General features: G+C 35.4%; 1 protein-coding gene across 1 annotated transcript in view; it reads left to right on the top strand.

Annotated features, from left to right (window-relative positions):
- The window catches only part of LOC150078068 (calpain-15-like), a 190,113-nt gene that overhangs the window by 105,488 nt on the left and 72,529 nt on the right, over positions 1 to 12,096 (top strand). The window contains exon 8 of the mRNA XM_090384450.1: positions 3,342 to 3,486. Coding sequence (XP_090240576.1) covers positions 3,342 to 3,486 — 145 coding nt within the window. The remainder of the gene's footprint in view (positions 1 to 3,341; positions 3,487 to 12,096) is intronic.

Here is a 12,096-nt window from a genome sequence, read left to right as displayed (position 1 = left end):
TATCAAGTGGACCAATCTGATTCATCCCCTTCCTTCTAGAGTTTACATAAGTAAAGAACTCTTTGCTGTTTTTCTTTGCATCCTTTGCCAAAGATTTCTCGTAATCTGCCTTTGTCTGCCTGTGACATGGTTACAGACCAGCTTATATCTATCATAGGCTTCTGTCACCTGTTAATTTATATGTATCCCATGCATTTTTCTTCTCTGCCACATGTCTAATTAGTTCATCTGACATCCATTTAGGCCTAAATCTTGAACAATATTTCTTAGTTGGTATGAAAAGCCTAGTAGCTTCCAAGATTAATTCTTTGAATGCTTCCCATTTTGAATTTGCTTTTGGTAACATCAACAGTTGGTCCCACCGTATGGAATTTAAATACCGTCTCAGACCATCGTAGTCACCTTTACCCTTGATGGTAGTTACCTCTTTGAGTAAATCCCACTTCAACACACTGTGATTACTGCCACCTAGTGTTTCCTTTATCTGCAGATTCTTAATGCATGAAGAATCACTACTGATAATCAGATCAAGAGTATTACTCCCTCTAGTTGCCTTTCCAAACACGCTGCTATAGAAAACAATCATCCAATAAATCCACAAAAGTCTTGCTAGTGTGTGTGACCAACCCACAAATTCCAGTCAATCTCTGGGAAATTAAAATCCCCCATTATAAGACACTGAATTACTGGTCCACTCTATTTCTCTGCACAATTGCTCATTATACTCATCAGATTCATTAGGCCTATAACACCCATCTACTTTCATTTTTACTTTCCCAGTGCTTATGTCACACCAAACAGACTCAACATTGCAGTGTCCATCAACATCAATTGGATGCACTTCCTTAGATTTTATGTGTTTCTTAACTCTCAGCATGGTGCCTCCGTAGCCAGGTGGGAAGGAGCAGCAGTGCATAGCACACACTTCTTGATTAGACCGGGGTTCGAGCCCGTCACCACCGAATGCGGAAAGGTCAAGGAATGACCACCGCATATCCCGGAGCAATATGGCCTTAGTTGCTAATGCTCCAAAAAATCAAAAAAAATAACAAAAATAACAAAATAACTCTCAGCATAACCCCTCCTCCCTTCCTGTCTTGTTTATCCTTTTTATACACATTGTACTCCACTCCAAAAATTCCAATTCTGCACTGCTTATGTCTGTGTGACACCATGTCTCTGATATTCCAACAATATCTACCTTTGATGTCTTGACTAGCACTTCAAGCTCATCAAATTTATTAACTATACTCCTAGCATTGGTGTACATGCAAGTATACCTGCACCTGTTTCTACTCTTATTTACCCTAACAGCCCATGTGTTTACTTGTTCCACTATGACTCAGCAGTCCTGGAAATCCCCATTGCCTTGCTTTCCAGGCTGCTGCAGTGGAAAGAGATTCTTGCACTGCTTCTATTGCATTGCAATAGAAGCAGTGCAAGAATCTCTTTCACCTCTGCCAGTGGCTACTGTTAATCTATTAGTCCATGTATCCCCCCAAGCTAGCAGTTTTCCGACCCACCTAACTCTGCTTTGATAGCATCAGCAAATAAATAATGGAGTCATTAGTCCACAAGAAGCAGGGTTCATTGATAACCACTCTGTCTTCTCCTTCACAAATCATCCCTTTATCCATGGCAGTAACTTGCCCTTAATGTCACACTGCCTCAATTTGTACAGCAGTCTTTTATGTGCAACGATATCAAAAGCTTTTCTGAAATCCAAGTATATGATATCAAATTTATTTTTTGAATCCAGTTCCTTTGTCACTGCATCAGCCCAATCAGGTTTGTCAGACAAGATCTCCCTTTAACAAAACCATGCTCTGACTGAAGTATAACTGTATTTCTGTCTAGATGGTTCTGCATCACTTTTTTAACCAGTGACTCCATTATTTTTACTCATCACTTTGTGAATTAGGGATAAATTTGCACAATTCCAGTCTGCAGGGTCCTCGCCTGAATCCAAAGATGCTATCATAAGGCTAAAGGTTTGCTTACCTACTTTGCTGTCTCCCCTAATATAATTGGATAGATCCCATTCACCCCAAATGCCTTTTTTATGTTTAACTTCAATAATTTCTCTTCCGCTTTTCTCTCAATTATTACAAAGCTCTCTGTTAGAGTTTTATAAACTTCAGGCATCCACCTTCCCTAATGAATTCCTCATGTGTGAATGTAAATGCAAAATATCTATTCGGTTTCTCAGTAACATGAGCAGAATCATTAACAGTTTATCCATTCATATCTAGTTGACCATTGTGATTCATCCCCTTCCTTCTAGTGATTACATAAGTATTTGCTGGTTTTCTTTGCATCCTTTGCCAAAGATTTCTCATAATCTGCTTTGGCTTGCCTTCCTCCTTTGTGACTTGATTGCAGACTGGTTTATCTCTATCATAGGCTTCTGTATCATCTGATAATTTATATGCATCCAATGCATTTTTCTTTTCTGCTACATGTCTCATTAGATCATCTGACATCCATTTAAGTCTAAGCCTTGAACAGTATTTCTTAGTTGGTATGAAAAGCCTAATAGCTTCTAGGATATATTGGTAACATTAGTTGGTCCCACTATATTGAATTTAAAAACTGTCTGAGACCACTGTAGTCTCCTTTGCAAAAGCTAAAACCCCTCCCCTTTACCCTTGATGGTAGTTACATCTTAAAGTAAATCTCACATCAATACACTGTGATCACTGCCACATACTGGTTCTTTTCCTTGCAGATTTGTAATGTACGAAGAATCACTGCTGATAATCAGATCAAGAATATTTCTCTCTCTTGTTGCCTCTATCATTTTTTGACCAGAGTATTGTACATGAAGGAGCAATACCATCTAAAGAAAGGTTATTAGAAATATTTTTAGTTTTTTTTATACTCACACTAGTATAAAAACAAAGTATGTATCCTCCAATTGTGATGCTTTTTGAGCTATTTTATCTCAGAGTTCATTCTGAATAGAAAGTCATGTCTGAGCATAGGAACAGGCTTCCAGAAACTTGATATAAATAAAAGGAAAGTTTCAAGCATTACTTTAACTCAAGGTACTGGTAAATTCATTTTTCTGTCTGACAGAAATTTTAATTTCCTTATTTGATCCAAAGTTTGTTATTTTAATATTTCTGCAGTATTAATTTTGCACACTGATTCCCAAATTGTAAGTTTTATTGCATGAAGCTGCAAATTTTCTAAATTCTGAAGCATGAATCTAATCAATTACCTTCCATTAAAACTATCATTTAATCACCACCATTTTAATAATTTTCTGAAAACAAAAGTGAAATGGTGAATTTTGAAATATACTATATTTAGGATATTTTTGTTTGTTGGTTTTTCAGGCAAAAAGAAAACAGTTGTGGGTGCCTTTTATTGAGAAAGCTGTTGCAAAATTGCATGGTTGTTATGAAGCTTTAGTTTCTGGACGAGCAATTGAAGGACTCTCAACTCTTACAGGAGCACCTTGTGAAAGCATACCATTACAGCGTGAGTAACTGAAATATTTCTAAATTTTTTAATCCAGTATATTATATAGTAAGAAGTAGATTATATATATAGTAAGCTAGCACTAACACTGTTTCTTACTTTTCATACAACCTTTTCTTTTGTGCAGTTTTTATTATATACATTGAATTTATAATTAAATAAATATATATATGTAGATTTTCTCCTTTTTTTTTTTTTTTTTTTTTTTTCTGGTGATATATTCGGAGTGAGGTGCCCTGCAACTACTGAATAAAAGTTACAGGAATGCATCTTACAAGCATTTTACACAATTACCCTGTGAAAATCATAAAATTTCCCTTCAAACATCTTAATTGTGTCTGTATTTAGGAAGGTAGAGAAAGTTAATCGTTAACCTTGAGCCAACAATTTTCATGCATTTGTCCTTTTGGAGCTGCACTACCCCATTAATATATAATTAATTATTTTTTTTGTGTATTGTGAATTTGATTTTTAATACACAGAAATATAAATAGGTAATTAATATAAACTTATTAAACAACAATAACTTCACTATTGTGGCCTGACAGTGACAAAATGCTTATCCACATAACATCCTATGCCATTATCGCTGCAATGTGCATTTTATACAGTAGAAAAAAATTGCATCAAAGTCAAAACAAACTCATAATATAATTTATGAAATATGCTATATAATAGTACTTTTCACAATAAAAGCAGAATACATCTTCAGATAACTGCTTTGTTTTCACAGTTTCATCACTGTTAAATTCAGTAAATTCATGAAAAAGAGTGATATGTGTTTTTTCTGTCAAATGAGCATTTCAAGAAAGCAGTAAGCATTAAATTTGGTCATCTGTTTTAGTGATAAGTATCAAATTTGATCCTCTCTCTCTCTCTCTCTCTCTCTGCAAATATCCAATGTGTCACCACTGCCATTATCACTGCAAAATGTTTAGTTCAACTGGATAATGATGAATAATTTTCTGTTATTGCATAGTAAAAAAATATTCACCATCAGATTGTTTCTCCTCACCAAGAAGGTCCTCTCTCTCTACTTCTCTTGCCGACCGGGCTAGCCGAGTGGGTAAAGTACCTGCCCGGCAACCCAAAGGTCGCGGGTTCGATTCCCGCCTCGGGCTTGGATCAAAGTACTGCAAAAACCTTGGGAGGTGCAATATGGCCACAGAAGCCGATGCGCCAACAACTACCAAATCAAAAAAAAAAAAAAAAAAATCTACTTCTCTCGTTTATTGAGTAGATTAATTTCATTTTTGTCTCTTTTTTTTGGTACATCTTTTGTAGAGGGGTCTCTTCCCTGTCATGTTCCTTATTGCCTCATAATCAATAAATTAAAAACTGCTTTTGCTTTTTTAAAGCAAAAAGTTCATTTTCACAATGTACTGGGATGAATTTTTACCAAACAAGAATTGCATGCTTTTGTAAAGAATGAAAATAAAATAAAAACGGCATGTATGTTTCTATCAGCAAGATTAGTCAGGAAAAGAAGTTAGTGTATGGCGTCCTGTTCTTACTGAAAAAAAGTATGTTGGGGAAACAGCTACATTGTAAATTGAAGAAAATTTTAACAAATATTTATGGAAAATTAGTAAAAAAAACTCTGTCCTGAGAAGCAAATTCATGAAATCATTTGTTAATGGCCAAATTTATCAGCATTTAAAGAGCTTCAATGTACAGAGTGACCCATTACACTGTATCCAGTATATTTTCACAATGTACTGGGATGAATTTTTACCAAATAAGAATTGCATGCTTTTGTAAAGAATAAAAATAAAATAAAAACCCCAGTGTATGTTTCTATCAGCAAAATTAGTCAAAAAGAAGTTAGTGTATGGCATCCTGTTCTTACTGAAGAAAAGCATTTTGGGGAAGCATAGTAAGTTGAAGAAAATTGTAACAAATATTTATGGAAAATTAGTAAAACTGTATCCTGAGAAGCAAATTCATGAAATCATTCATTAATGGCCAAATTTATCAGCATCTAAAGAACTTCAGTGTTTAGAGTGAAAAAGTAATTCAAGAGCAAAGACATATAAATTGTTGACACCACCAAGGAAACTGCAAAAAAACTGGCATTACCAGTTGGCTAATAAAGTACTATTTGATGGTGCCATAAAATTAGTGATAATTTTATGGCACCATCCTAATTCCACTAATTCCATACCTATTTTTTTCTTAATGAATGTCCTACCATAAATCACTGCCAATGATGAGAATTATCCATGAATATGATATTGAGAGCAATGGTGCAGCATTTACTGTATGATTTCAGATTTGTTTTACTAACATTTTTTGTGCTTGGGGTTACTAGAGCAAACCTTCAATGTGTTGAGAAACTGATTTTCGATATGTATTACTGGGATCACCATTACAAAAAAAAAAAAAAAAAAAGTATTTGAGACACTATACAGTAGATTACTATTTGAAATACAAAATGAAGGACACATTGTAAAATATATATTACTGGTCAGTTCACTGAAAATATTAACATTAACATTATACATTAACATAGTCAATTTTTAAATTACTTTGTAACCATGATAAAATTGACAGTTTCTTTGGAGACTTTTTAACTGACCTAATTGTGTCAGTGTAGCTTAGTTTTCATTATTTCTGAAGCTTTTATAACTGGGTTTGACTGAACATACTACAGTGCACATATTGTCACTCTTTTCATGGTATTCTCCCTGTACACAAAGAGTATCCAGGAGGGCAGTTTATGCCCTCCTGGTACTCTTTCATTGGCCGAAACTAGTCCATGATGCCAAGGTTTTATGTTGTTTTATTTTGAATTATCAGATATATATTTTTTTCCTTTGACTTAAACTGGTTCTAATTTTCTGTGGACATAGTTCTTCTGTAAAATGTCAGCATTTTTGACTCTCATCATGCATACACTTCTCTGAAGGATATAATAAAGTGTTGTAAATATGCTTAAGTGTTGTAAATGCAGAACAGTTACTTGGCCACTTGTTTAACTTGTTATGCAATCACACACACACATTCCAAAATCAATTCCCCAACACAATTAAGATTTGTTCTAGTAATAGTTGTTGGCTGAACAGAAGCATGTAATCATTTGGTTACTGCTTTCATTTGGCTGAAAATTTGTCACCAGTCATAGACACTCATGTGGCAAGGTCTTTCCCACTATACTGTGCACATAACTTGCATTGAATTTCAGAAGGTCTCGCATTCTGTTTGATACTTTCATGTGCTATATGATACTATTTTCCATAATATATGATATTTTCCATAATCAGTTTATTAGGTCCAACACCATTTTACATTTTCTGCTGTGCAGATGCTGGAAGCACATTCACATGGCAATAAGCAAGAGCAGTGTTGCCATGACCCGTCACGAAAATGGTTTCATCTTGCTAATTTTGAAGTCTAAAAAAGTAATAATAAATTCCACATCAACTTTGAAACACTATTATATGTGATGAAGTGTTCCTGAGTCAACCATGAATGATAAAAAAATAAATATATACCCCATCAACAATCACTTCTACAGTCCCATAAAGGCTAAAGGGGATGAGGGGCAATGCTTTTGACAGAAAACTTTTAATTGTCAAGCATATACTTGTAGGTTCAAGAATATCCGGTAGTTAAGTACAGTCGAACTTGGTTATAACAAACAGAAATAACGAGGTCACGGCTGAAACGAGCAAAACGCCATGATGATTTTAATTTACGTGTATTCCCATACAATCGCTCACTGTTATAACGAGCATACTACATGGATATACCAAACAAATTTTGGTAACTATGCAACATTCTTAATTGCTCAGGTAGTCGAAAAAAACCTAAATTCTTGGAATAGACGAAAATGAAAAGGGCGACTTAGCTTTATGACCATCTGCATTGGATTAGTGACCGGTTTATGACATTGTTCTTCCGGGGGCAGGGCTATACAATTTGCATTGGCGTTCTGTTTGTCGCATTACCCTATTTACAGGCTGTCTTTTTTTCGCTGAACCATAAATTTATTTCAGGACTTCTAAGAACTTTATATGCAGATCACTCTACCATTTTAAAATAAAATCAGTTAGAAATGAACCTTTCCTTTGGAAACATGTCTACTAACAAAAGAAAGTGTCTTTCTATTTGCAAAAAAGTTGAAATTATTCATGAGTTAGAATGTGGTGCAAAAAATGTTGGAGTGTGTAAAAAAATTTTCTTTGTCCTCTTCAAGTATCGACATTGTGGAAGAATAAAGATTTTACATATCGGCACTGGAAAAGAACATAACCAAAAAAAAAATTTTTTTTAGAAAGTGCAAGGTTACAAACGATAAAGCATTGCTTCAATGGTTCACCACACAAAGAAGTGCTGAATTTTCAATAGACGGTCCGATCTTGATGGCTCAAGTGGAAAAATTTGCTAAACAATTTGGACCCAACGATTTTGTTTGTAACAATGGTTGGCTGGATCAATTTAAAAACTGACATAACACAGTTTATGCAAAAATTAGTGGAGAATCTCGATCTGCAGATCCAATAATGGCAAATGAATGGATTGGCCATTTTGGGCAGAAATCAGGAAAGATTTCAATGACGAAGACATCTGCAACAGTTGTGCTCCTACAACAGGATCTAGAAAATTTGGGCAGATGGGTTGAGAAGTGGCAACTGAAGTTTAATATTGACAAATGCAAAGTATTGCATATGGGTAGAAGTAACCCCAGAGAAATGTACCAACTGTGTGGTGCTACACTTAGGGTGGTAGAAAATGAAAAAACCTGGGAGTTATTGTGCAATCAGATATGAAGTTTTCTGAGCAATGCAGACAGGCTGCCAGAGCAGGTCATGGGGTATTGTCAATGATATACAGGAATTTTGCTAGCAGGGAATAGGAGGTGATTATCCCTTTGTATAAGACAATGGTCAGGCCTTGAGTACTACATACAGGTCTGGAGGCCTCATTTTAGGAAGGATATAAAGTTGCTTAAGCATGCTCAGAGAAGGGCAACAAGATTGGTGAGGGAAACGAAGGGGGTCCTCTTACCAAGAAAGGCTTAAATTCTGCAAATTGCAGCAGCTGATGACTAGGCACCTGCAAGGTGATCTCACTGAGATATCTAAGGCCTTGACATCTCAATCTTGAACGGGTTGACATCTTGAACGGGTTGAGCACGCTGAAATCTGATGGGATTCTTCCACTTTCTCAGATTACAAACCTGAGTGGGCATAAATTCAAATTGAGGAACGACAGTTGTAGAATAAATGTACAGAAATTTTCTTTTAGTCAGGTGGTTAATTGCTGGAACAAACTTCCATAATAAATTCAAGGAGGAACTGGACAAGCTTTTAGAGGGAATGGTTGTGTGAATTTTTTTTTTTTTTTGGCTCATGCTACATAAGCTCATACGCTTGCTTTCTTGCATCATATGCCTCTATTACTACTACAACGCCGACGAAACAGGACTTTTTAATAATTTGACACCTGACAATACATTTAAATTCAAAGGGGAAAAACGTGTTGGTGGAAAAATCAAAGGCTCGCTTGATGGTGCTTGTATGCGCAAATATGACAGGAAGTGATAAAAAAAAAACTGTTTGTTATCGGAAAATTGTTAAAACCTCAGTGTTTCAGAAACGTAAGAAAACTTCCTGTCGATTACGCTGCAAACGAGAAAGCTTGGATGATTCAGATTTTTTCGGCTATACATAAATGATTGGAATAAGGAGCTATTAGAGAAGAAAAATATTTTATTGTTAGTTGATAACTGTCCTTCACATCCCCAGATTCAAAATTTGTCCAACATTAAGCTAGTGTTTCTGCCTCCCAATGCGACATCAATTTTACAATCAGTGGACATAGGCGTAATCAAAAGTTTGAAAGGATTTTATAAAAGATTTCTAGTTCTACATCTGATCAGTCAAAGAGAACAGAAACTTAATGAGTCTATATCAGTATTGGATGCTATAAATTTATTGAATATGTGGAACATTACTTCAACAACCATATCGAATTGCTTCAAGATCTCAATATTAAATTCAAATGAAATTTCAATTGTAGATGAAGAAGATGGAAACAGAAAACTTACCATTATCCGAATGATTGCTACATAACAGCATTGTAGGTTTTAATAGAGATAACATCGATGAGTTTGTACAAGTCAATGACAACTTATTAACTAGTGGTCTACCTACAGAGAGTGATATTGTAGATGCTGTGCTCAACAAAGACAATAACGACGATGGTAAAAACGATGATTGTGATGATCATTTGATGAAAATTGAAAGTGAATCAAAATCAGTGCCGACAATCTCACAAGCTCAAGGTGCAGTGGACAGTCAATTTTTTTGAAGGAACTGAGGCAAGTAATTTTAATGCGATGAGTGTTTTAAGGGTAAACTTAAGAAATATCAAAGTGAAATCTTTAAAACAAACATCAATTTTAAGATTGATAAATAAAGACTAATTGAAATCATTTATTATTAAATAGTATTATTTTTAATTACAGAGAAATAAATTGTTTAGTATTAAGTGTATGGTTTAAAATTACAGACAAATTGTTTAATATTAAATGTATTGTAGTTTATACAAGCATATTAATACAAATAATATGTAGGTATATACTTATATTATTTTTTCTCTCTAATATTTCTTTTGTTTTTTGAATCTACCTTTTTATCAAGTTATTGAGAATTAAATAAAAAGAGGAGATAGATTTAACTCATCACCGATATAAAGTGTTCATTGTTAATCCTCAGGGGTTTCCCCATCTCCGCCATCACTGATATAGCGAGTAACGGTTATAATGAGGAAATTTTGATATAGCGAGTAACGGTTATAACGAGGGGAAAAAAAAAATGTTTCTCTAGTTCTGCCTTGAATTTATTTAAGCTATCAACTTCCACAACAGATGGAAGTTTGTTCCAGCAATCAACTACCCGCTGGCTAAAGGCAAACTTCCGCACATCTATTCTACAACTGTCTTTCCTCAGTTTGAATCTATGCCCCCCTTAGGTTTGTAATCTGGGCAAGAGGAAGAATCCTATCAGCATTGAGCCTGCTCAATCCATTCAAGACCTTATACACCTCAATCAGATCACCTTGCAGGTGCCTAGTCTCCAGAAGCTGCAATTTGCAGAACTTAAGCCTTTCTTTATAAGAGCACTGCTTTGTTCCCTTCACCAGTCTTGTTGACATTCTCTGTACCCATTCTAGCAACTCTACGTCTTTCCTAAAATGAGGCTTCCAGACCAAAACTGCCTTATACAAGGGGATAATCACCTCCTTATCCCTGCTCGCAAAATTCCTGTATATCGTCAACAAGACCCCATGACCTACTCTGGCAGCCTGTCTGCACTGCTCAGAAAATTTCATATCTGACGGCACAATTACCCCCAGGTCTCTTTTATTCTCCACTACCCTGAGTGTAACACCACATAGTTGTTACATTTCTCTGGGGTTACTGCTACTCAAATGCAGTACTTTGCATTTGTCAATATTAAACTTCAGTTGCCACTTCTCAGCCCATCTACCCAACTTTTCCAGATCCTGTTGCAGCAGATTACTGTTATTAACAACCCTGCCAATCATTGTATCATCTGCAAACTATGACATTAAGCTTGATATACCTTCATCAATATCATTGATAAATATACAAAACAACAATGGGCCCAACACCGAACCCTGAGGGACACCACTAATAACATTAGTCCACATAGAGCAGTACCCATTGATAACCACTCTCTGTCTTCTCCCACTCAACCATCCTTTTATCCATTGTAGCAACTTGCCCTTAATGCCTTACTGCTCCAGTTTATACAGTAGTCTTCCATGTGCAACAGTATTAAAAGCTTTCCTGAAATCCAAGTATATGATATGAAAATTATTTTTTTCATCCAGTTCCTTTGTGACCACATCATAGTATCCAATCAAATTAGTCAGAGAAGACTTCCCCTTGACAAACCCATGCTGTGTCTGAATTATTACTGCTGTCTTGTCTAAATGATCCTGCAATGCTTCTTTAACTAGTGACTCCATTATTTTCCCTGGAACAGAAGTTAAACTAACAGGTCTGTGACTACTTGTGTCACCCTTTGATCCCCTTTGTGAATCGGAGATATATTTTGCACATCTCCAGTCTGTGGAGACTTCTGCCAAGTCCAAGGATGCTCTCATAATTATGGCTAAGGGTTTGCTTACTTCCTTTGCTGCCTCCTTTAATATAACTGGATAGAACCCATCTACCCCGGGTGCCTTTCTTATGTTTAACTTCAACAATTTCTCCTCTAATTTACTCTCAGTTATTACAAATCATTAAACTCACTGTTAGAGTTTGATAAATGTCTTGCCCACTCCTTGAATAACTCCTCGTGTGAATGTAGATGCAAAATACTCATTTAGTTTTACAGCTATCTGAGAATGATCATCTACAGTCAAACCACTGATATCAAATGGACCAATCTGATTCATCCCCTTCCTTTTAGAGTTTATATAAGTAAAGAAGTCTTTGCTGTTTTTCTTTGCATCCTTTGCCAAAGATACCAATAAAGACTGGGGTTCTGTAAATTTCAGTCTCTAGAAACTAGGTATCTGCATGGTGACCTAAGGGAAGTGTATAAGGCTTTAAATGCATTTAGTAAATTAATT

Source organism: Mastigoproctus giganteus, chromosome 11, assembly GCF_048544385.1.
Source record: "Mastigoproctus giganteus isolate SK-2022 chromosome 11, ASM4854438v1, whole genome shotgun sequence".
Taxonomy (NCBI): Eukaryota; Metazoa; Arthropoda; class Arachnida; order Uropygi; family Thelyphonidae; genus Mastigoproctus; species Mastigoproctus giganteus.
Note: the sequence above shows the minus strand (reverse complement) of the source record. Positions and strands in the feature narration are given on the sequence as shown.